This window comes from Athene noctua, chromosome 7 (assembly GCF_965140245.1).
Source record: "Athene noctua chromosome 7, bAthNoc1.hap1.1, whole genome shotgun sequence".
Taxonomy (NCBI): Eukaryota; Metazoa; Chordata; class Aves; order Strigiformes; family Strigidae; genus Athene; species Athene noctua.
The window spans coordinates 6,111,416-6,138,950 of NC_134043.1; the positions used below are offsets into that span (position 1 = coordinate 6,111,416).

At 34.6% G+C, this 27,535-nt stretch overlaps 1 protein-coding gene across 1 annotated transcript in view; it reads left to right on the forward strand.

The window, feature by feature from the left end:
• The window catches only part of LRP1B (LDL receptor related protein 1B), a 370,405-nt gene that overhangs the window by 138,493 nt on the left and 204,377 nt on the right, over positions 1 to 27,535 (forward strand). Inside the window, exons 24-29 of the mRNA XM_074910092.1 lie at positions 71 to 315; positions 10,076 to 10,207; positions 11,397 to 11,624; positions 14,953 to 15,127; positions 15,436 to 15,530; positions 20,961 to 21,110. Of these exons, the coding sequence (XP_074766193.1) occupies positions 71 to 315; positions 10,076 to 10,207; positions 11,397 to 11,624; positions 14,953 to 15,127; positions 15,436 to 15,530; positions 20,961 to 21,110 (1,025 nt within the window). The remainder of the gene's footprint in view (positions 1 to 70; positions 316 to 10,075; positions 10,208 to 11,396; positions 11,625 to 14,952; positions 15,128 to 15,435; positions 15,531 to 20,960; positions 21,111 to 27,535) is intronic.

Sequence of the window (27,535 nt, forward strand, 5' to 3'; positions counted from 1 at the left end):
TTGCACCAATGTCATAATAGTTGTGTGATTTTTATTTATATGTAATCTTAAATTTGGGGTTATCTTGTAGATCGGATGCCATTTATTCTGCACTATATGATGGAACCAGCATGATAGAGATTATACGGGGTCATGAATATCTTTCTCACCCTTTTGCTGTTTCTTTGTATGGGAGTGAAGTATATTGGACAGATTGGCGGACCAATACGCTTGCAAAAGCCAATAAATGGACTGGACAGAATGTCAGTGTCATACAAAAAACAAGTGCTCAGCCATTTGATCTTCAGATATATCATCCAAGTCGTCAACCACAAGGTAACTACTGAGAGAATAATTATTCCTGTGAGAGGAAAAAAAAAATATTCTTTTAATATACAGAGATCTGTATAGGAATTTGCCTTGACCTAACAATTCTTAGTTAAATGTTGTATTCAGCACTAGTGTTCCTTGGGTAGTAATAGAATCTTTATTCAAACCAGAATGAACTCAACTTGATGGAAGCATGAGTTTAGAAGTTAAAACTTCAAGAAGCATCAAAATTTATGATTTGGTGTGAATAACAATCAGAACTCAGAGGAAGTTCACAATATATGCATTAATTAAATATTAGGCAATTCTTTATTTCTTTGATACATTATTTTGTAACTTTGACTTCCTATTTTCATCTGTAAAGGCTTACCTCTTCATGTGTATGTATTTCCATTTCAAATTTTTAGCAGCTTTTATAGTATAATATCTATATATACCAGAGCCCTGCTGTACAATTATGGTAAATGCATAGGCTTTGTTATTGGGTAGATAGTCCAACAGTAGTTGTGTATTTAGTAATGTTCAACTACTATAGCTTAAGATAAAACTATTAATCTTGAAAATTAAAAACTGATCAGATCTTATATGTCTGGTTTAATTAAATTTTCTATCTAATTCCTAATGAAGAATTGAAGAACCCGCTACAACTTAGCTCCTTGAGACAGATTTCCGTTGAATGTAGCTCATTAGCTGCACATCTAGTATTTTTCCGGAGTATAACTGTATTTATTCCTTAGATAAGGGTGGTGAGGATTACAAATACAGAGATTTTATTTAAATTGTGTAAAATTATTTTCCACTCCATAAATTTTCTGACTTCAGTTATGGCAACATATAGACTGTACCAAAGCACATTGCCAATAACATAAGCAGTAATTGAATTCAAATTAATTGTAGAGGGGACTTGGCAGTTTGCTGTGATTTAATCCTGATACCTACCTGTTGACTGCACTATCTGCTACTGGTCCAAAACCATCCTTCTGCCTTCCCTATTACTTCCTTTTTTCCCAGCTGCTGTCCAGTTGAGGATAGGTGAATCCAAGATACTTAGTACTGTGCTGACAATTGGCAATATTCTTCTTCCTAAAAGTTATCTCCGCTTCTGCCATCATAAAAAACAGAAATTTAATTGATCTTTATAGTTCTTCATCCTCTGACTTTTCAAACATTGAGCCCTTCAAAGTCCCCGTATCCCTCGTTTGGGAATCATAAATGTTAATGGAAATACTTGGAAAGTGTTGTTACGTAGTCGCTTACTAGGAGTCCTTGGACTTCTGAATCAGATGCTTGACTTCATGAAATAATAAGGATGAGGTGGTTAGCTGAAGTAGTAATGAAAAGATATGATAGTGCTAGGATGCTGAGCAGAAGCAATCAGTCCTGATTAAACTTCTTCAGTTATTTTGTTGGAAGGATACTTGGAGATCGGTACTCTCAGTGGATCCCCATGTAAAATGAAGAACTCAGTAAAGTGACATTTTTCTATGTGACTATAGCTACACTGATGTTTAAAATAAAATTAAAGTTACAAAACCAAGTATAGGGCAGGAAGACATTATTTTGATACTGCTGACAATTTCAAAACGCATTGAATATGTTTTTATTGTACCGTATAACAACAGACAGTGACTTAATTTGTGTATAATTGTAGGAAAGTAAATAATATCACCGGAGAATGACCACCAATTAGAAATAGAACGTTCCATGATCTCTGGATAAATTTCATCTCTTCGGCTAGAAAGGTGATAGCAGTAGAAACTACTTTAAGATTCATGTCATTTATACTCGGTGCTTTTAATATTGAGAAACGATACTTTGCTTTTCTTCTCGCCCAGGGTTTGTAGTGCTCACTAGGCTATTCAGGCTTTTCTGTTAGTAGGTTCTGAGCAATCTTTATTTGAAAACATTAAATCCATTTTGTATGGCATGTAAAGGTCTTAGAATGTTCTTCATTAGTTACCCAGAGAAGACTCTGGATATAGCCGTAACGTAAATGAGTCAAGAAGTAAAATTCTCCCTGCACACCAGTAGTTAAAAGATTTGAAGAATACTCTCCAATAACATGCACTGAATAAAGGAGAGCAATGAATACACCTCGCTCTTAGTTCCTGAGTCTAGGCACAATGACAACTGTGATAAGGAGTCGCAGTGAACAACTCCTAAACTACATTGCTATATGTGTCATGTGCTGTCAGGATACATTTTTCTCATGGTTTTCTTTGAATATAATAATGAACTTTCATTAAAGAATGCTACTGTTTTTCAATGGATGTCAAGCTCCTTGGGCATCATTACTTTTTGAAATAAGCCTCTTCTAAGAATTTACTTTTTGGGCCAGGGTACTACTCTAAAAGCTGTCTTATTTCTGGACAAAAGACTATGTATGCTCAAGATCTTCAGCTATGGGTGGAGTAAATGTGCATCTCTACACCTGTTTCAAATAATGTTTTTTTTCTGGTTTTTATAATTAGTCTCTTCTTGAACTTTGGAATTTGAGGAACTCTGTTTAATATTTGGTGTATTTACAGTAGCAGTAGAGTTCCCATTAGCCATTTCTTTGTCAGAAAAAACCCAACTATTTTCTGTTTGGACTGCAGCCAAGCAACATCTTTAGAGAGAGACTATATCCTAGGGAGACATCATCAGTCAATATTCCATAGTCACAGATACCTTGGCCTCAGGGCAAGGTATAAGCTGTAGAAGAGTTTTCAGTTGTTATTTGCCAAAATCAGGAAACTCAAGTATCAATATCAGTAATTGCAGCTTTTATTTTATGATTTAGAGGGGGAAAAAAAAAAACAAACAAAAAAACACCAAAACACCAACCATTTATGATTGGCCTTCTGCGTTTGTTCTAAATTATTCTTTTTCAATGGAAGTAACTTCTTTCTACAAATCTTCAGTGCCTAGCTTTATTGGAGCTAGAGAAAAATGGTGATACTACATGATTACTTGTTAATTTATCCTTTGAATTTGTAGCAATTATTCAATAAATTACAGAATCACAGAATGGTTGGGTTGGAAGGGACCTTAAAGATGATCTAATTCCAAACCTCTGCCACGGGCAGGGCCACCTTCCACTAGCCCAGGTTGCCCAAAGCCCCGTCCAACCTGGCCTTGACCCCTTCCAGGGAGGGGGCAGCCACAGCTGCTCTGTGAAACCTGTGCCAGGGCCTCACCCCCCTCACAGGGAACAATTTCTTCCTTATATCTAATCTAAATCTGCCCTCTTTTAGTTTAAAACCATTACCCCTCATCCTATCCCTATACCCCCTGATCAGTGTCCCTCCCCATCTTTTCTGTAGCCCCCTTGAAGTCTTTGGAGGCCGCTCTAAGTTCTCCCTGGAGCCTTCTCTTCTCCAGCTGAACCCCCCAACTCTCTCAGCCTGTCCTCACAGGGGGGTGCTCCAGCCCCCTGAGCATCTCCGTGGCCTCCTCTGGACCCACTTGACCAGGTCCATGTCCTTCTGCTGTTGGTGCCCCCAGAGCTGGACACAGCACTGCAGGGGGGTCTCACAAGAGCAGAGTAGAGGGGGAGAATTTGCACTCTTTGTGCAGCCCAGGACACAGTTGGTTTTCCATCTACTACAAGTCCTTCTCCTTGGGACTGCTCTCAATCCCCTCATGGCCCAGCCTGGATTTGTGCTGGGCATTGCCCCGACCCATGGGCAGGACCTTGCCCTTGGCCTTGTTGAACTCCATGAGGTTTGCACGGTGCCACCTCTCCAGCCTGTCCAGGTCCCTCCGGATGGCTCATCCCTTCCCTCCAGCGTGTCAACAAGATAGTATGCAGTTTATAATCCCAAAATAAAACTAACAGTATATTTGCATTGCAAAATATCAGTATAAATTTTAAATATAAACAAATACTTTGTAGGCTCTGCTCCATAGGTATACCTCTCGGTCACCTATGTAGGTGAAAGGTTATTATATTATATCGTAAATAACATTATTATATTAAATCGTGCAACTTATTTTGATTGAAATAAAGTAGAGCAGAGCTAAACAAATTCCTGTAGCCTAAAGCAACATTATTTCAGTTAATCTAGGACAGATGTTAATTTATGGTATTGTAGTTATAGTGAGATATTGGTATGGATGTTTATGTTCCTATGTCAGTAAACCACAGGGAATTGTGGAAGGCTTCATGACATAATGTAGAATGATGTCACACCTCAGGAATGTGAGTTTGAAACCTACTCATCTTCAGAGTCAAAGCTGTGTGTCGGGAATACTATTAACGCAGCAAACACAGGCTTTCTAGGAAGAATATTTTCTCAACTACCATTATATTTTAAAAATCCACGTGCTGCAAAGAACAAGGCAGTTTATTTTAGGCACAAGAAGTTGTACCATGAGGTGTACTACTGAGGATAGTGATGATATAGTACATTGGAAAGATCACAGCTTGAAAACAGATAGAAAGCTGTGAATTCCTCACACGTTCCCCAGGGGTTTTTTTGCATTTCTCAAGGGTATTACTTTGAGGGTTTTTTTTAAAAAAAGCATGACCATGGCATTATTTTTCTTTTGCAGATTGAATTTTTATTTTCAGGACAAGTAGTATAACAACTGAATCTGAAGTAGTATAACAAGTAGTATAACTGCTGAATATAAAGTATATTGGTACTACTGGTCTCTTCTGTAATTAAAACATGAAAAACATTTAATTTCCTAGCACTGTTTTGTTACAATATTCTGCTGAGCCCTGAGCTTCCAGCCTTTTAAAATAAATAACATTTTACAGAAACGTAGCTTAAGATGCACATGAGCAAAGTTTGGGATATTTTATTTTGGGAGGATTTAAAAACTCTTAATACTTTGAGATTTTATCACAACCTTGTTGTGTACATTCTTTTTACTTCAAAACCAGCGGCAAGATTGGTATATGTATTATAAATCACACAAAATATATGTACAGTCTTTCTGAACTTTAAATTGAATTCCTTTTTGCCATGTAAAAGTTCCATTTTTGTTTTCGGAATTATAAAAGCAGTCTTTCCTACCTTTGTTTTGACTCAGCATCCTGCCTTTGACAGTGGCTGATCAGTGCCTACAGGAAAGCATGGACCTGGGGAAGATAACAGCCATGATCCTCCTGTATAGACTGTCAGCTTCCAGTAACCTGTAGCTCTGATTTTTGAACCTAAAATGGTATCTTTGTGCTTCAAAGGCTTTAAAGCCTTTGACTGACTCTCTCTGGATGAACTCTTCTAGTAGACTTTTGAACTTACACAAATTCTTGATGTCTACAACTATTTGGGCAGATGGCTCTGGTTTGTAACTATAGACTGTGTGAGAGAAGACCTCGTCTTGCTTTTTTTTGACCCTTATACTTGGTAATTCTGTTCAGTGTGTGCTAGCTCTTGTAATAAGAGGGGTATTGGAGAGCCATTTCATAGGTATAAATATTGCTTCAGAAAACCAGGCATGGACTCTATTAATATTTCAGTGCTCATCCTTGCGTATGTAACTTGAGGTTGTGTTTTTTCCTTGTATGTTAGTATACATGTACTGAACTTTATCAGATGTTTTATTTTTCAGTCAGTCTATGATGTAACTCTTGCACAGCTTTTCACACTTGCATTTAATTTAATCCTTTGTTAACACCTTTCTTTTTTTTTAACCTATTTCAATAGTAAATTTCTGCTTTTTGGAAAGTTCTACAAAGCATAGCATACACTCCTAAAAGTACTATTGCCTTTGGTTTTTCCACATGGTAATACCCTACCATTACAACATTTGTTATTCTTTTGCATCTATGTTTCTTATCTGTTGACTATGATGGTATGGTTTTTTTAATGTTAGTAATTCCAAGACCCCTATACTTATTTACATTTATATAATCTACATATATAATTATTATATAATATAATATAATCATTATATATTCATAATTCAAATTATTATGTAAATTTACATTATAATGTAAATTATCATTTATGTATTATTCGGACCCCTATATTTACTTTTTTCTGCTTTTTGCAGTACCTTTTCATCTCACTGTATACTGAGAGGGGTGGGAAGCAGAGAGATTCTCTACTATGAAGTTGTCACACTGTATACAATAGAGTAGCATACAGAATTGTGCTAACTTTGATATTCCTGTTTATTTTCTTTCATGGTGAATATGTACATTTTTATTAGATGGTATATGGACTAATTTTTCAAGTGAATGATGAAAAAAATTAAGTAGAAATAGTGAATATAGGAAATAAATAGTATTTTGGAACTTATGCACTCTCTAATCAGTCCTAACTTGCAAATTCCAAAGAATAACACTAAAATAATCAGATATAATCAGGTAGTATAGGATTTTCAACCTGACTGAGTACAGCACAAGGATCTTTGGCCCTATGAAAAGCAGTACTACCAGAAGTATTAACACTGAACAGAGGATTACATCTATAACTGGTTTTAAATGAGTGGGAATAGATTGTCAGAAATGTAAAAGTATCCTTTTGATGTAACTGTAGTGCGTGTATTTGACGGTGTAGGCATAATTTAGTCGTGTCACACACCATTAAAGTATGAGATTAAAATTTTGCCTAGCTAAAATCTGATGGCAATAAGCGACATGTTCAATATGAAGTTAATATGGAGGATAAGTTGCTCCATAGTGAATGCGTATTCAGAGGCTGTCAGGGTAACTAACTGTTCATTTGTCAACTGATGGTAGAATGACTGAGAGGATTTTTTAGAGGGTCAAGAAAAATAAACATTTTGTTTAAATAATATTTTAGAGAGCAGTCAAGATGAAATATGATGACAACGAGTGGCATATGTATATCTGTGCTCAGTACTGTAAGAGAATAGATTGACAAGCAGCAGTGGAAATCAATTAAATAATGCAAAAGGCTGGACAGTTGGTGAAAATGCCAGTTCTGTGAGTTGCTGTGATCAAAAGGAAAACAGATTGGTGGAAATTATTAGGAAAGAAATAAAGAACCACAGATAGTGAGCTGTGATGTTGTATAAATCCATATATCGCTCCCCTATCTTGAATACTGTAAACAGATTGTATAAAACATACCAAGAAAGCTTGACAGCCTGATCAAGAGTGTGGGAAGGGTTTTTATATGAGAATAGGTAAACTGATGCTTCCTGAAATACAGCATATAGACAGGTTTCAGTATGATGGCAGTCTGTGAAATCAGAAACGGCGTGGAGAAGGGGAATGAGGAATGGTTTTGTGGTTGCTTACAATAGAAATAGAAGGAAGTGTTAGGACTAGCACAAGGAAGTAAGAGCCAAATTTTTGCGTCAAATGTTTGTCTTCAAGGGAATTAGTTTTTATTAGAAAATAACGAATTGGCTTAGCTTTTATTCAGTGAAAGCAGCATGAATATGAAGGGATTATATGCATACATGCTGGTATAAGTAATTTTTAGATTATGGTAGTTTACTCCTCCATTTGGACATGCATGTGGAAACAAATGCCTCCGCTTTATAAATTTTTTTTTTCCCCCCCAATTTTGTATTCCATGATATATGAAGGGAATTGTGATGTGAACAGATAATACACACATTGTACTGTCTTCTCTTTGTTGATGCTCGTAGCACACTAACCACAACTCTTTCTTTAACATGATCATTAACCAGCATGCCCTTTATTTTTTCTTCTGTATGTTCTTCTCTTTGAATTACATAAATAGCAACTTTGGTAGAGAAGAACATAATGTACTACTTGCACAGAAAGACAAGATGGGGATTATTATTCTTGGGGCCTAAGTAGATCCTTGCCACAGACAGTTGTATACATACAAAAAGGTTAAGGTTCCACTGAAATTACTGCTTTATATTGGCAAATAAATTAAAGGAAATGCTGTTTTACGAAACATATGACTAAATTTTAAATCTCGCAGCAGCAGTGTTGAGAATACCAAAAAAATCAGGAGGTTGAATCACGAGATGATCTCCTGATATCCCTTACAAACTACCCTTCCTATATACTTTACAACCTATGTCCTTCACAATATTATCAAAACCCTAAACTATGTTTCATCTTTGATGTGTCGTTCATAGAGATAGATGATTTATATTTTATAATAATTTACTAATTATTTACTAATATAAATTGTCCATTAATAATTGATTCTTGTCCCGAAGGGCTCCTGGAACCTTCTTAACTTATGTCTCTTTCTCAGTTTCACGTTTTTTATCTTCCACATTAAGTTGAGAATTTATTCAAAGAGACACCCCATTTTTTTCCTATTGTTACTACAGACACAAGAATAGTGATGATGATAAACATTTCTCTGTTGTAATTTTTAGGAAGGGCAGAATCAGATATAGTCATCACATAAGGATAATAAGATATATGCAGTCCATTAGCAGTCAAAGATGATATTAAGTCATTTACCAAGAATAAATATTTTTTATCGGCCCAGCTGATTTTTTTTTTTTTGTCAGAGGTTTAGAAGAGCTGACAGGATATGGGATGTTTCTTTTTAATAAACCTTGGAATACCACGAGAAGCTTGGAATAGCACGAGAAGCTTCAAGGCTGGGAGACTACCAAGTAGCCTCCAGTGCCACCGCTGTTTGAAAGGAGCAAATGGGATGACTTGACAGAAAACTGTAGAAGCCTGTGATTTTTTGATAGAATGATGTAAGGTGCTAGATAGAATTTTGTTAACCTGTTTATCATAGATTCTGAAAGTTTCGTTTTCCTGTAGTACTGGTTAGACAGGTACGTACCTAAATGATTCAGGAGCTGGTGGGCATTGCAGAAGTGGTTCAGTGAAGCAAACCTTGAGTTTGTCTTCAAATTTCAGTGCTTAAGTTTGAGCTAAATTTATCTTGCAAATAAATTCATGCATCAGATTTCTCTAGTTATCTAATTAGTTATATTGCAGGCTAGAGCGTTGGAGGAATATATTCTAAACTAATTGATTTTGTTAATTATAAGTTTGTCTTTATGAGTCAGTCATTCCCACTTCCCTTTTCATCCCTGTTAATTTTCTAAGAATTTTTAGTAAATGGAAAAATCAACATTACATTCTGTTTATGCTTGGAATGTCTCTTCAGGAAGGCTCCGGAACTGCACGTGTATAATAAAGAATCAAGATAATAAGAACAGTTTATAGGTTTTGTAAGAAGTCTTCTCTGGTCAGCTTGCTTTCTGCTCTGTAAACCAATTTTAGCACATCTTGTTCGATCAGTGAACTGTAGAAAGCTACTTGAAGAAAGCTACGCTTAGAAGAGGTTTTTCTTTGAGAAAAGTAGAAATACTTTGGCATATTATTTCAAATTATCTTTGCATGTTAGATTTCCAACTAATATTCTGGTAAGTAGATCGATAAAGAGGGAATATTGAATTTGCCAAAGTTCATTGCATAATCTAAGTTTTACCTCTTCACAAAATTAAATTTGTTGTTCAGCTCTTCATCATGTAAATGTGTTTTTATCCCATGTGTCCTGGTTAGGAGCGTACAGTTCTTTACATTTAAATGTTATAAATAAACTGCAAAATTAATATCTCACTGGGAAAATTTTATTCAGTGGCTTCGTGAAGTTACAGTGATAAATTTTGTGGCTATACTAACAAAAAAAAAAAAAAAAAAAGCAAAATATATGCTTGGACAACAGTTGAATATTAGCCTAGAAAGAGTGATTAGAGTTCAAGGTCAGTTAATTAATGAGGCTAGATTTGTCTTCAAACATAATTTTTACCAGTTTCTTACCAGTGTACCTTATGGTAGTTTGACAAACCTTATTTCCAAAAGGAATTATTATATTTTCTGTATTTCATAATTCAATTTTAGCTTCCAATCCGTGTGCCGCTAATGAGGGCAGAGGTCCATGTTCTCACATGTGTCTGATCAATCACAACAGAAGTGCTGCATGTGCCTGTCCACATCTGATGAAACTGTCTTTAGACAAGAGAACATGTTACGGTAAGTTTTACTCCCAAAGCCTGACAGTTGTATTATGTTTAGAACTTTGACCTGGACAAATTGAAATACATAATCTTAAAAACAATCTCTGCAGTGCACTTTAATTATATATTTTAAAGGGACATCGACTTCTTGAGAATTGACAACTTATTCTAATATGTGAGGTGCGTGGAGCTTTGATATTTATTACCACAGCCATTTTTTTTCTGTTGCTTATGTGTATGACCTGTTAGTAAAACTTATCTCTGCAAAACAGAAAGATTTATACTGTAAAGTGCGTCATCAGAAAATGATTAGTCAGGTAAGCTGAATAACAATAAGGTATTTAACAGCTTAAATCTCTACCTGTTCTTCCAAAGTTGTCTTACTTTCATTTTCAAGGATTAGGAAAATGAAATGAAGAGTAAATATTAGACATGCAACCTTGCAGGGGAGTTTTATAAAAAAATTACAATAAACACTTCAGCTATAAAAGCCCTCAAAATGTCAAATAATTGTGTGTGTTATCTGTAAAACCTTGTACTACATTACTCTTTTCAGTGTTGATTAATAATGTTTAGGGAATAAAATATTCTCTTGTATCAAGGATACTGTGGGGATAGAAGTTACCTTTACTGTTTGTTCATAGACATTTGCTCCTTTAATTTAGACTTTTGAGATGAAAAAAATAAAATTCTGTTTTCCCTAAATTAAGGCAATCAATTTTTTCTAGTTCTTCTACATAGTTGCCTTTCACTGCTTACATATACATTGCGGAATTCCTCCTGAGTTTTGTTGTTTGCAAAACTTCCCTGTTACAGTGATAGTCTGTTCCACTGAGATACCAATTGTTAATGTCTGTTACAATGTGCAAATGAAACATCGGGTTTTTTACCAGCACGAGTGGGGTAAAATTTTTAAAATATCATTTTAACACGTTTCGTTAGACGTTCACATGACCATATTGATTTAGTTATGTAGTAACATGATGTCCCACATCTAGAATTAATATACTTTTCCTGCGATTTTTATGCTCTGTAACTTGCTCTATTTCTCAAGTGTCACTAGGCTGCAGGTTTTCCAGAGGTGTTAAATCACTCATATAAACCTTATTTACACATTTGTAAAGCGATCTCAAATGAATGACTTGGACTTCTGTTAGCAGTGTTGTGAAGAGGATGAAGAGTGATGTTTTCCTTTTTTCAAACAGAAAGGAAGAAATTTCTTCTTTATGCAAGGCGTTCAGAAATAAGAGGGGTGGACATAGAAAACCCATACTTCAACTTCATCACAGCATTCACTGTTCCTGACATTGATGATGTGACAGTCATAGACTTTGATGCTGTTGAGGAACGCTTATACTGGACTGATGTGAAAACGCAGACCATCAAGCGTGCCTTCATTAATGGGACTGGCTTAGAAACCATTATTTCAAGAGGTAAATAGAATAACATTGAAGTAAAAATAATTCATTAAAGGTAAATGCTAAAATATCAGTGTGCAATTTCTTTCACTGGTATTGGATAATTGATCTAAACAATAAGAAAGCAGAGTTATGTTTAGGATTCTAGTTCATTTGTTTGATTCATAATTTATTTTTAGTTCCAATTGCATCCCAATTTCTTTAACATTACTTTTATATAAGATTGAAATATGTAGTAAACAACAGAAATAATGTCTTCTGGGGAAGGTAGAAATAGTAAAGAAAGATGAAAAGCAGAAAAATAGCAGTATCCTGACGTAGCTTTGCATTGAAGAATTCCCTATGTTCTTTGGCTATCTGTGCTGACCTAGTGAAGAAATTAGCTTCATGAGAGTAATTTTTTTCCTTCCAGTCCATGTAGATCTTTTGCCTTGGCATCATTGGTGAAACACATGATATGGTAGCTCTGCAATTTTGATGATATTTGATATTATGCATTTTACCTGTTCTCTTCTTGTAGCATGGACCATATTCAGTCTGATGGCCATCAGGCTGTTTGCAGTACTTGAATGCCATGAAGTGGAGTCTTTTCATTCTGTGTCTTTGAATCCTGTATACATTTGTTCTGTTGTTGGCTGCTTCAGTTACTTACAATACTACAATTTTTCGTTTTTACTGAAGTTTTTCATTACACATAGATTGCTTAGAGCAGTAAAAGAAGACCTAAAATACTGCAAATGGAGAATCATGGTTGGCAGGTTTTTCGGCAGTTTAACACCTTCATTGTTCTGACACTTTTGCTCTGTACTTTGAATACAGAAACAATGAATTGTAAAGTCTAAACTTGATTGCTTCAACCTTATGTCAGTAGTTCTGGTACTAAAATGATACTATTTGTTGTCCTTACTAGGGGTAGTTGTTTGTTTCCAACCACTGTCAGTTCCTCTCCCAGCAGCACATGATGTTCTTTTATTTTGTAATATACCTACCTGCTGGAAAAGAGGAAAAATGTCTGAGGGGGACTATCTGGAGGCAAATTGTGCAAACTCTGGTTCCCCAATTGTAAAATGCATGTTTGAAGGGGAAGAGGAGAAAAGACATAACTCACTTCTCTGAGATCAAACCTTTTCTGATTTTTAAAACAAAAAAGAAGATTCTTCTTTAGTTGCTTATTTGGGGACATCAGAAAATTAATTGAAGCTCTGCCCCAGTGTCATTTTAGAAAATATTTATTCTGTATTAGTATATTGTGTGAAATCATTGGACAAATATCCCCAGTTGGTGATGTAGATTAATTTATTTATTTAGTGTGGGTGTCGTTATTTTACCCCTGCTATCTCAGACAACTTTATTAACAATTGTAACAGGAACAAAGTTTAAAGTGCCTTTTAGAGCTCTTCTTTACATCGTGAATTGAGGTGCCCAAAAGAGGAAGAGTTGTTGTTTTTTTTAAATGGTAGTGAGATAAAAACATAGCTTACTATAGAAAATATATAGTGAAAAATCACAAAACTTGTCAACAAACAATGAAACTTAAAGAAATGTACTATGTGTGAGTGCTTCTGTTCATCAGCTGTCTTTCATATTCTTTTTATTATGGTAGCTTCTGTGGTGGAATTGTTTTGGGTCTTTTTTGTTCCAGATGTAACTTAATATATATAAATTTGCAAAATTATGTTGTCCTGGCACATCAAAATGTTATAAAGACTACTTGTTATGTGTCAATTATCTCATTTGCTTAGTTATCTATATTTTTATACTACATATAAGAACATAAGAAGCTTTGTAAGCACGTACTAGTGGGATTCTCAGTGGATGAAGTCTTATGCCAATGTCACAAAGTACCAAAGTCATACTTTAATCTTTTTAAGAGTATGAAATGCTTGTTTTCTTGTTTCTCCAACCAAAAAACCCAAAGAGGCAGGGGATCAATTCAAAATGGGTCAAGGCTATGTATTCAGCATCTTTTGTTGCATTCTCTAAAGTTGGCAAATTTCCCAAAGTCCATTCACCATTGATCTTATGTATATGCAAGCCAGTCCACAGCCGCATCCATGTTAGTTTGTCAAAGACAGTAATTCTATCAGTGGAAGTAACCACGTTAAGTTGACAGATAGTGTACAAAATATGAACTATAATGAAATCATTAAATCACCCTTGGCCTGTTTCCTTGTCTACAAAGATGCTGGCCAGTATGAACCATTGCTATGCCAAGGCAGAGCAGCATGTTGGTATCTAGATCCTGAGCAGTGATTTTATACCCAGCATTTAAGGCAGATAGCAACAGACATTAACATTTTTTTAAATCAATATCTTGCTAAAGAAGACTAATACATACAAGGACACTTGTGACCCTATCAAATTCCTCATATCTTACTCATATTTTGCTACCTCAGGCAGTACTGGTGGTGCAGGTTAACCCTAGAAGGCAGCTAAGCCCCACACAGCTGCTTGCTTACTGCCCACACTGGGATGGGGAAGAGAATCAGGAGGAAGCTTGTGGGTTGAGATAAAGGCAGTTTAATAAGAAAAGGAAAAGCTGCATGCCCAAGCAAAGCAAAATACAGAATTCATTCATTACTTCTCATCAGCTGACAGATGTTTAGCCATTTTCAGGGAAGCAGGGTAGTAAGTTGGAGTCTTCTAAGTCTTCAGAAATAAAACGAAAAAACTTCTCCAGTGATGTAGCTATTTACCTACTTACTTGCTATAGAACTATGCTATAGAACAGTGGTTTTAATTCACGTATTCTGTACTGACCCTTCCTGGTGCTAAAGAAGGAAGTAGGCTTTTAAATTTCAGCACAGTTTTGTTTTAGAAAGTCACTCAATGTTCTATGTGTAAGGTATAACTCACAACTGAAGAAGTATGAACCTTCCTGTCGTGAGTAATATTGATGTTTATTAAATACGTTTGTTTAAATCCTAGTGGAGACTAACTCATTTTAGATCATCATCCCTTAAAAAAATTCATGACCGATCACACTTTTTAATACTGGACTGAGTAATAGATGTTTTTTTTAAGTAGAAAAATGCACTGCAAAAAAATCAGCATCTGTCTGATTATTATTTTTGGATGATAGCTTTTATGCTGGTTTTAAAAGAAATATTTATGGAGGATTTCCCCAAATCTTCAGTGCAAATTTTAATGTTCTTACTGCAGGTGTATTAGGCCCAAGAAGAAAAATAATGATTGTTAATTCTTGGCAACTAGTTTATAAATACATCTGAACAGACTATTGCACAATATTGTTAACAAACTGCAGAAGACATTGTACTTTTTTTTTCAAGACAGAATAATGCAGAAGTACAATCAAAATAACAACTGCTTTCACTTTTTACAGATATTCAGAGTATCAGAGGTCTTGCAGTGGATTGGATATCACGAAATTTATATTGGATTAGCTCAGAATTTGATGAAACACAAATTAATGTTGCACATTTAGATGGTTCCTTGAAAACCTCAATCATCCATGGAATTGATAAACCCCAGTGTCTTGCAGTTCACCCAGTAAAAGGGTAAGACTTCTGTTGTTTTAATAAATAAACTACAGTAAAGCTCATCAAAAGATTTCTTCTTCATTCAGATTTTTAGTTTTCCCATTCTTTTAAGTTTTTTAAAACAATTAAATACATGCATTTGAAAGATTTTGCTGAGAATTTAACTGAATACTACTTTCCTATTGAAGCTTGTTGTTGATTAGATCATGTAATCATTAGTTGTACGTTTTGCCTGCTTCTAAATTTACAAATGTTTTCACTACTGATGGATGAAAAATACTGTGTACACAGAGCAACATTTTAAATATGTTCATCATCTTCTTCAGTAAGCTCTACTGGACGGATGGTAATACAATTAACATGGCAAACATGGATGGCAGCAACAGCAAAATACTCTTTCAGAATCAAAAAGATCCTGTTGGTAAATACATTTTTCCTGTTTCTTTTTTATTTGATAGTGCCTCATTATGGACATTATCTTGAAAAGCTATTTAAGTATACCATGAGTTTTCATATACTGTATATGGAGTATACCAAATATTTGTATGTTGAAGTTTACCAAGTATTTTTCATATATTATGTAACAGGTATAAGAACAGGCATAAGGACACGAAAAACACTGATGTACTTCTGTGTTTCACAGTCTTTTTGGCCCATTCTGATTGAAATCTACCGCAGTGGGTTAAGTATAGCATTATTAATGTCTAGGATTACTGAAGGTAAAGGAGAACCCATCTGTATTTCTCAATCTTTAGATCATGGGTAAAAAAAATGTAGGGAGCGGGGGTTTAATATGTTATGGATATATGTGAGAGGATACTTTGACTGGAAATGTAGAACCTTTCTCACCAGAATCCCAGCTGCATGACCAAAAGGTAATTTGGAGCTCTTTCTGTATGCACTATTTATTTTTTGGTTCAGGTCTCTTTTTATAATTTTATTTTTTAGATTTAAAGTGGTTACCATCAATTGTTGTTGCCTTATTAATGGCGCATCACTAAAGTAATTATGTTTTAAACCATTTTACTGTTTTGTAACTGAATGTGTTAGGCAAGCAGAAGCAAACATGACTTAAATAATAAATTTTTCCTAAGAGCAACACAACATGCATTTTTGACCCTAAGTTCGAAGAATTTTGTATACCTTATTTGTTGACTTTTATTGTGGATTTGATTTTTCTATCTGTCCACTTGAAGAGACAGTTATCTATTTATCTGAAGAAAAAAGCATGGTAAATCCACTAATTCTAAGGTGAAGCATAAACACATTTGATAATATTACAACAATATTAAGAAGTAAGGCTGTGTGCAATATTTTGCACTGAATATCCTGTGATCATAGGTCACAAGGTCCTAAATTGCAGTCCTTATGGTTTCTGTCATTGATTTTGTTCTGAGTAGCAGTAAAGCCACTGAACCAAATACATGATAGAACGGTAAGTACTCTTTTTTTTTTTTTTTTTCCCTATAAGTATATCAGTACTATCAAAGGCTGCATGTGCAAATCCATGTGGGTTTTGTGACTGCTTATTTTCATGGACATGCATAGTCCCGTTGGTATCAGATGGACTATTCATGAAGTTAAACATTTCTGTAAGCGTCATTCAAATGACAATTGTGACATTTTATTTTTTTTTACTTCACTGCAGAGCTGCAATTGAGACAATTTTTCTTCTTTCTGTAGTGTTGGATTAATTTTTATCACCTTCAAGATCTGATAAGAATTACTTGAAATAGGTTATATTCCAGATTGAAGCTTCTTACTGCATAGTAATGAGACCTATCACATAATAAGGAGACTACAGAGATTTAGTTGTTTTTCCCTTCTTCATGGCAGTCTGAAAGCATGCTAAATCATAAAGTGTAGAATATGTAGTATGTAAAGAGTGTAGAGATATATATGTATGTCTCTACATATATATGTGTAGATATATATATGTATGTATGTAAAGGAGAAATAAACTTGTACCTGTCTATTGCTGAAAAACTTTTTCACTGGTAGATGTCTTGACTCGGTTTTATTGTCAGGATGGACATGAAAACAGATTCTTTTGCATGTCTGAGGAAAAATGATCAGATACGCTATAGATAAAACAAGTATTAAATTTCTAGTATCAAACTCTAAATTCAGATTTATGCAAAATGCCTGTTTTAATGGTTTAAATTATTCTTATCATTAGCATAAGGCTTTCCCATGCTAAGAACATGAAAACATTGCTGAAGAGCCAGAGAGCAGCAGTCTTAAAACATTAATTTGCTATTTCATTTCTGAGAAACTATCTCTCTCCTTAAGTGAAACTCTAGTTCATGCAGTGCTAATTTCAAGTGTTTGAGGAGCAAGGTGAATGATCTAATAAGTGAGTTAACAGGTGTATTAGTGAAAAAGACAAATATATTGGCTTATTAGAGTTTGCTATCCTGATAATTGATGGGGTTTTATGTTTTCTGAAGACAATTTCAGAATTTGAAGAATGAGGGAATGTTTTCTAATCTGTGAGCTGAAGTATGCCAATGGATAGTTTTGTTTCTTTTTTATTTCTCAATTTGAGTTCTGTCAAAAGGAGGAGAGGATTTTGATTAAAATATTTGCTATTAACACCAAGAGTATGTCGCTTGGAGGTTTTGGAAACAGACAAATTTAGGATGATAGATTGTCTCTTATTTTTATCTTAACTAGTACATACTAGATATGATTTACTAGTCCATTCTGCTAATGGCTAAATGGCTCAAATATTGTCACACATCAATATGTTGAAAAAGGAACTAGTCACCGGAGTTCCATTAAACTGCATTCTTAAGGATTCAGAATTAGTGCATAATTTTATGCTTTGTGAGGTAGATCATTTGATCGTTGGTGTCTTGCACTTTTTTCATTTGAGCAGTGTTTTGTTATAAAACTCTAAAACTACAATCCATGCATCCATTGGATTGTTTTTAAAGAAATGGACGTTATTAAATTATATTGTATTCTTAGTAAGTTTTGAAATAGCTCGGATAAAGAACCTTTAAAAACATACTGGATTGTGCTCTCAGCTGTATTCAAAAGACTCCATAATTGGGGGTGGGGGGTGCTTTTTAGGGTTTGTTTTTGGAGCTTGTGTATTTTTTTTTTAAAACAGAGTTCAATCCTTTCTCCTGAACAACTTTGATTTTCTGTTTTACTCATGATTATAGTGCAGCCTTATTTGCTGTTTTAGCTGCCGTTCTTTGATTTTCTTGGCTGACTCTCTACTTGAATATCCCTTGCTAATTTGTTTTTTTCTTTTGAACATATAGTATAGACTACAAACACAATTGTTGCAGTTGTGAACCAAAAATCTTCTTGCAACTGGCTCTTGAAATTTCACTCTTAAATTTATTTCATTTGTTTAAAGAAAGCTATTTCTTATGTATGTACACTTAGCAGAGAAAAAAACCTAACCATTTCCTAATTCTAAACACTGTTTTCTCATCTGTAATCAGCCATAAACAGTTAAAAAACCTTTCTTAAGTCAGTGTGCTGAGAAATGTGAACAAAAAATCCAAACACTGTTCTTATAATTCATCTAAGCAGTAATATCAGTGTCCAACATTTAATTGATTTAGATGGTAAGAATGAATCGCAACTTTAATGTTCTTTGAACACACTGTTTCTTTAAGCTTCCACTGCTTTTTAAAGAACATTTCCGCAGGTAAAAATAAATTTAGAGGAACATGCAGAATTTAAACAGTAAGTATATGAAAAATGGTATCAAGAGTCATTTCCTTGAAATTCAGGGATGCACCAAACTTGATTTTCTGGTAGTGGAAGCTATGATCTCACTACATATGTGGCTTTAAGATTGGAACCTCTGTTTATGAATTACTGGAATAACCTTTGTTGTATACTTTTTAAATAGTAACATATTTCTGGAAATTTGAGTACGGAAATTGGAAAATGCATGTGAAAACAGTGATGGCGTAAATCATGGTAATATTTTTTTAAAACACAGCAGAGTTCTCCAAGACCAATATTTTACAATGCAGATGTCCAGTTGACTTTGGTAGAGTGCATCATGAGAATCTTTGATGCTTATGGCTAGTAAGTCACCTATTTTTGTTAGTAAAAATGGGACAATTCCTGAAAAACTCTAAATAAACATGTTCTGCCTACATTAGAAATAATATGTTTTCATAAAGGTTGGTAATAGGCGAAATAACACAACAGGAAAATACTTTGGGAAGAAAAATGTGGTAGACTTTGGTAGAAGGAGATAGGAATGTTATTTCTGTCAGTTGCTGCTGTGTAATTGGAATACCCGTGTGTAGAAAAAACAGTTTAATATCTGAAGAAGTAGAAAACTTGACAAGATAACATTGTAATTGCTGTGTAGACTGCATTCACAGCAACCCCATAAATAGATCTGTCTAGGTGAAATCAGTGAACAGCAGACTGGCAGCAGTTAGGAGTTACAGAGAATAACAAATGTTACCCATCTCAGAGTAAAGAAGCCTTAATGGTTGCGTATTGCCTTTGTAACCCGTAGCAAGGCTCATGCATATTCCCAGGAAAGTTTCCTGTTCTAGACCTAAGTACTGCAAGCGCTGCTTGTCTCCAAGGTCTGTGGCACTCTTTTCACTTTGAGCAATACTTGTTATACAGCATGAAAACACGTGTGTGCAGAGAGATGCTTCAGTCTCCATCTCTCCTGAAGGCACTGCTTGGTATCCTTATCCTCTTGAGCATGTGTTGTTCCCTTCCGTGTGATACACCTGCAAAGAGGGGAAAAAATATCAGGAACTGAAAGGAACTTGGAAAGCTGTTATTCAGAAACTTAGAAAGCGGACACATTTTGGTCTACTGTGTCCAGTGTGCATAAAGAAGTAGTGGCATGATGCCAGCTGTAAGTACTGGAGCACACAGCACTGCTTTCTCCCACCAGGATTTTGAAAAGAGATCTTGCTTTCCACAGAGAAGCAGTTTACAGGATGGAAGAAGAGTGCGGTACAATATCTAGAGGTTGACCTATGGAGTGAAATACATTATTTTTTGGCATCTTGCTGCAGAATACCTAACATGAGTTCTGGGAAAAGTCTAGTACCAAAGCGAATTATTATGGCATGTATTGTCACCATGCCAAATGTATTTCACTGTGGAAAATCTCCTGCTACAATTGCTTGAACATTTTTAAAGGATTATAGAAGTCTGAAATACATTATCTCTTAGTTCTTTGGTCTTACTTCCAAAAAACTATATACTTTATTCATTTAGTAGGTTATTTTGCAAGTATTTTCATTTCTACAATTCTTTTGCTTCTAACTCCAGAGAACGGATTGTGAAGCCAGTTCATTATGAAGCAAAACTATAATTAATTCTCTACATTTATTGAGAATTAGTATTAGGGTTTGATATTTCACCATTCTAATCACAGGGCTGTGCACATAGGGAGAGAACAGACTTTTTATAATTCAGAATCACAAAAAGTAGCTTGTTTCCAAACTTTCGATATATTCATAACTTTAGAATATAAACGAAGGCTTCTGGTTCACATTTACTAGTAGTTAACGACCTTGCTTAGGACCTCATTTCATTCAAGTAATTGTTCATTGCCAGATAATGCTCTTTCATTGGTCAGTCACTGAATGATTTCTGTAGATGTTGGAAGAAGTAAAAGTCAGAAATATTTTTAAAAGCATGGGTTTTTTCACTATAAATGGCCAAGTTTGGTTTTTTCAATTGTTTGGGGTTCTTTTTTAATTCTGAGTGGATTGATAATGCTAATTGTGTGTGTATATATGTATTTCTTAAACATATTTTTATTATGAAAATAGCTTAATGCTAAATGTATATTGTCTGTTCAAACCACACTTCAAGTTGTATCCGTTCATTACAGGTTTATCAATAGATTATGGAGACAACAAACTTTACTGGATCAGTTCAGGAAATGGAACCATAAATAGATGCAACTTGGACGGTGGTAATCTTGAAATAATAGAATCAATGAAAGAAGACTTAACAAAAGCCACAGCTTTAACCATTATGGGTAAGTCCCATGTTAATAACTTAGGTTTTAAATGATTGGTAGCTAATATCAAAAGCTTAGAGAAGCTATTGTTGGGTTTATGTAAATAACATATAAAGTACATTCACTAGTGAGACTGGTTTGTTTGTGAAAAAAAATATTTTTTATTTCTTTGAACAGACAGTTTACAATCTTTATTACAGTGTATGTTTCTAAATATTGTCTTCTGTATGTATACACAGGATGAAGGTAATGGACTGATGGCTTATATTTACTGTAGTTACTTGTAAAGCATGTTGAAAGGAGGTGTGTTATGCTCCGTTACTAAGAATTATCTGTGACTTGTTTCTTCTGCTGCTCGCTTCTTTCTACTATCTTAGTTCAGAATAGCACGAGTTTGTTGGATTGGCTTGAACTTCATGAAGACTTCTTGGGGTTTTAAATTGATGATGATTTCAGTAAATTGATAATTTTGATTTTCAGATGTCTGTTAATATTCTGTGTATTAAACTGATTAAAAAAAGTTGCTATGCTTGTTATACTTTACACGTTAGAAATGTTTAGAATGTTCAAAAATATCTAAATTATATTAAAAAAAAAAATCAAAAAGCCAGTAACATAAGGAAAAATTCCTAAAAAGTTCAAGAAGTCTTTAAATTGCAGACTGTTGAACGTTATGAGAATATTGCTTTGAATTGATGGTTTCACATATGCATCGTCAGCTCTTGGCCCTTTCTGGAGCTAGGATACAGTGTGTTAAATTCTAGTCTGACCTCGAACTAGTATTTATATTATTCTAGAGATAACTTTAGAGCTTTACATATTTCTTCTGTGCTTTGATGACCTCTGTTCTGGTTCCATTAAGAATTATTTATATTTTTCTTGGATATTCAAAAAAAAAAAAAAAGCTCAGGAGTTCATTTGATAAGTAGACTTTGTTGGGAAAGTTGACTCATCAACTTCCAGAGTCTTTATAAAGTTTTTTTTTTTTGATTGATTAATTATATAATGTACGTATAGATGGTGTGCTTGTGAAAGTGATGCTAAATGAACTCCAAAGACTTCATGCATGTGGTATAAATTAAGACATATTTTAAAATATTAATTGCTGAAATAGCTTTATTCTACATATAGATGACAGTATTGCACTCTAAATGCTGTCAAAATCTATTGGAGAGGGGATGCTTTTATATATCTGCATTCATAAACAAAAGCAAGTTTTGTATCAGAACAGTCATAAACGTTAATATAGACAAATTGGCTTTTGTTGATTTGGTTGTGACTAGAAATAGAATGAATAGATGACCTTTACATCAGGGAGCTACTGGAAATCTTTAATATGAGGTGTTGTAAAGAGTATTTGTTCATGATGTCACCGAGGTGTCTGTGGTATCAAGTCTTCATTTGTGATTCGCAGAAGCTACAGCAGTGATGATCCATCTGGGATACTGAATAAAGAGTTTATAGCTATTGTTTAAAGAAGAGTGTTTCATGCTTGTTTGTGTGAAAGTACTTGAATTTTTGCAGGTGTGGAGATGCAATAATTTTTGCTGTGTAGTTTTAAACATATATATATCTAATACTCCTAGTTTGGGATGCTTTGGTTTTATGGGTGATGACAATTCTTTCCACTCAAAATCGGTAAACAAAAGTTACGACGTGTTTAGGGGTTTGTGTTTGTTTTGCTTTTGAGTTTTGTCTTTCATTTGGAGCCATAGTTGTGATAAACTGCAATATGACATTGCAGTATGATTCTATATATAAATCTGTTGTAGAAAATTGCAAACAAATACAGTTTTATAATCAGTACTGTATGTGCTGATTGAAAAACATGGAGAGTTTCTGTATTCATTTCTCCTCTATTTTTTTATACTGTGGAACATACTGTAGCATCATTAATGCCATCTATTTTCCTGCAGTGCTGATGTCTTTACATCAGCTTCTTATAGTCAGGCTTTCATGCATGTAAAATGGATCAGAGCAGAAAATCCAATCCAATAGAAAGCAAGAGTAGAGATCTGTAATTGGTAAATGAGCGTAATATATAAATAAAGTAGAATTAATAATTTGTTCTAATAGAAGATTTAACATGATAGTTTGTGAAAATTTAGTACCCCTGTTGATCTGTTTGCCTAAAAGTCTAATAGGAAGTTTTAGCAGGTGCATCACGGTAATTATGATGTGTATTGCATCATATTTGATCCATTTCATAAGTTTTCTTGACTGCTTTTATCTAAAAACACAATAAACATAAAAAAACCAACATCAGCTGGAACGTTTCTTCTCTGTGTACGTACTAAGCTGATGTGGTTTTTTAACTGTTTGAATTCATCGGTGAAAAGAAAACAGGTACGATATCTTTGTCCAAACTCTTAAATGTTTTGTGGCATTTAGGTTCCACTCAGAGCTACAGATCCTGTAGGCTTCTGCTGCCATATGCATTTTTCCTTGTTTCACATTTAGTGTCACCCCAGGTAAAACAGTGTTTTGGACACCTTATCTTTTTTGTTTCCTTATTCAAGTATATAATCATGTTGTATTGTTGGGTTATGTTTCCTCTGGGGCAGAAAGAGGAGAGAGTGTTGGGTATTTTGAGACTCCCTTTGTACAGTAGTCTCACCAAGTCGTGCGTTGGTCAGTTATTGTTGATCATCAGAACCTTTATTGGTGTTCAGACCTAAAACGAGGAGTGTGGTATACATAAATTACAGATTTTTCAACAAATTATGGGGAGAACAAACTTTACTGGATTGTTTCAGGAAATTCAGAGCTAAATCAAGTAAACAGTGGAAAGAGTGTCAGCGGATTGAGGGGACAGGGTAGTGTGATCTGAGACAGCCCTGGTTTCTATGCCCCCCTCCCCCCAGCAAGTGATCTCTAGCACCTCAGTCTTTCTTGCTTCTGAAAATTTTTTTAACTCCTTGGGAAGCATTCCCTTACTAGCATCTTTCCCAGCACCCGTCTCCTTGTCAGAAAGCACAAGTTCCCAGAGACACCCAAAGATAATCCAATATTCTGCATGAAGAGCTAGCATCTTCTGTTCTTTTTCTGGGCAGCCTTTTGCACAGAAAACTACCAGACCTTCTGACAGTTTCCAGTGGATTTTCTTGTATCTTATATTTTACATTCTGAAGATATTTTTTCAGAACTATAAAAAAATTAATGATGGACAGACACTTGGCTCAAGACTGGCTTCATTCTTACTTTTGTAATCTCTGTGCTGTTCTTACATCTCTGTGTTATCAAGATCTTTGATTCTGTTAATTGCAAAATGGAAAAAGAAATGAGCAGCGGTTAGACACTCTGGGTTATGTACTGTGATATGAACTCAGTAAATAATGCTAGCTAAGTTAGTAAAGTTTTGGTTTGCATTTTAATATAGACAGATGCCACTCCCCTTCAGTACTACTCCTCAGTCTCCTCATTGTTCTTCATTGCTTTCAATCCTTCTAATTTAGTATTGCAATTTAGCTGTTGTAAACTGTTTTGGAGTTACCACTGCTGTTTCAGATGTTTACTGTTGTTTAGTCCTTTCCAGCCTGTTTAACGTTTCCCTACTATTATACCCTTTAGTGGGAGCTTATAGAAGGTAATGATAAGACATGAAAAAATAATGTTACCAAACAAGTTGCTGTCAGAGTGACTCTGAAGTTTATCCTTGAGGGAAATGGAAACAAGTTTTTAATTCACATCTTTCTGTATTTCTTTTTCTTTCATTTATTAGTTTTCTACTCAGTAATGTCAGTCATTTTTCTGTTTCCATATGTTGAGCTCCAAAATTCCTAGTCTTTTGGTGCCTGCTCTTGCTACCTATTTTTGAGCATGATATAGATGGGAAGAAAATTATATTCCACTTGAAAGTAAAGCATTTGAACATATACAAAATTACTACTTTTTCCATACCCTTAAGCATACCAAAAATTATGTTTTTGGTTGCCATTCTGTATTGAATGTTGTTATAAATCCATGGTGAAGTCACATTTGCTTTTCTACTCTTCCCACTACTTCTTCAAATACACATTCACTGTGTGAAATGTCGGTACAATGCAACATAAGCCATTTGTAGTTAATTTGCCATTCAAAAATGTGTGTGAAAGCTTTGTTTAGTACGTCCCACTGTTTATTGTCTTGCATTTGGTCAGTGATAGTTTTCTTCTGCTGCTACGCTAACTCTTCATTTTATTTTGTTCGGAAACCTCTGAAGTTTCTTCTGGTCTTGTAGAAGCTTATCTAATCCCCAGCACCCTATGCCCTGCATAATTTTCAGCGCTTACTACTGACACCATTTACAAGTTGATAACAAATATAGCCACTGTTTTGGAAACTCAGGGCATTCCATGTGAGAGACTCTCTGATTTTCTTTTATGATACAGTGATACTCTTTTCAACATTAAGTAAATGCTTCCTATACTTGTGTTAAGGCTTGAGTTTCATATATCATATTCAGTGTCTGATTTTAGCAGTTTTCCTGGTAGCCAGTGTCTGAGTGGGATCAAATTATACAGATATATTTCGCGTTCTGCATGAAGCATCATTTCCTGCCCTCCAAGTTACTTAATGAAAATGGTTCCTTGACTGAAAGTTAAACTGGTTGGAAATTTACCTTTGTGGTGAGAACGATATGTATTTCTCAGTTGGTGAGCAGAGTCATTGTATGGCAAGATTTGAATTACGAAGAAACTTGCAGCATTATCTGATTTATTTCCAAACTGGTCTATTTTCTTGAATGGTATATGGCTCTGAATCATAACTGGGTGGGGCTGAAAAAGTATTGATTAGTTACTGTAAGTTTGTGGCTGAGAAGGGAAAGATATTGAACGCTTCTGTCAACAGTTTCAGTGGAGGTATCTGCCTGGGTTTTGTATCAGGTCCTCACAGAAATACAATTTATGCAAAATCAGAAAATTCAGCTCCTTTCACTACAAAATACAAATATAATGTGGATTAGGTAGATTGTAAAATGAGAATATAATTTTTTTGTGTGTATTGGTGATTTTTTAAAATACTTGTGGTAGAAACCTCAAAGGAAATATTTCATGGTAATAAGCAGTAGCCTTTTTCTAGTTGTTGTTTACTAGTGTAAAATAGAGTAACTTCATGTAGTGAATGATTCCATGTATAAGTGCTATTTCTGTTGAAATTTGTGCAAAAAATAGTTCAATCAGCAATACAACAAAATCCGGCATATATAATAGGTTTTCAATGGGACTGCAGATATTAGAACAATGTTTTCTGAACACAAACTGTATATAAAACAGCCATCAAATGTATTATCAAAGAATCAAAATAGACAGTAAAAATTACAGTATTTCATTTTAGACAGAAAATATGGGTTTGTATTACCAAAATATATTCATGCTGCCATTTACTTTCCTCATGTGGTTAAGGGATATATTGGTTATTTGATTTTTGGTTTATCCTAAAGTTTCCAAAATAACACCAGAATACATTTCTAGTAACTCAAATGGTGGGAGCTGTGACTTTGCTGGACGTAGCTGCAAAGTGAAAGGGGCTGCTTAGATCAGGAAACTTCAAATACATACACCTTAATTTTCCAAGTCATCAGTCTTCTAATTGCCGTAACACCATTCATTACATTAGCATTAATATATGAAATATATCTAGGCAATTTGCCCAGTTCTAAGTACAGTACATAGTTGTCTTACATAAATACTCAAACCACCATTAATGAAAACTAATGGCCCATCAAAATTTGCATTCAGAGTACGGCTTGAAATCTCCAAAGGACTGTCCGCAATACTAGTATAGCAATTTTTGACATTTAAAATTGCTGTTTGCCAATATGTTGCTGTGCTTAATGTTAATTACCCTACAAAATGTATAAATACACCCATTTTAATGTATATTATAATCTGTTTTCAGCATCAAGATTGTAATTAGTGATCAAATGACACTCTTGTTAGCATAATCAAGCAAATATATCATTTAACTTCAGTTTGATATTTAAAGGTTTCAAACAGCTTTGTTTCTTCCGTACTTTCTGAAAGCAAGTTGTCTTTATGCTGAAGTGATTCTGTAAAATCATCTACTGTATTTTTAAATGCCTATAAAAATAGATTAATCCAAATACTAGAAATTGCAGGTGAGTTATCTACTAAGAGAATATATTAGTAATGGAGAGGGAAACAGTCCAAAACTCTGCTTAGAATTAGAGTCAAAATAGCTGTGGACACATTGGGATTTTTTTGGTATGAGAGTGTGTTGTGGTGTGTATCGACCACCCAGCAGTTTCTAAACAATTGAAACTTGTATTCTTTAGGTCGTAGGGCATAACTGGCCATCTGTGACCAGTTCATAGTTTTTGGCAGGTAGTTGTAAGAGGTTTGACATCAAGATGTCTGTACTTCAGAGTCTGTGTGTTGGGTTTTTTTTGTTTTCTTTCAGTTTTGTTTTTGTTCTGGGTTTTTTTGTTAATACACCTGAAG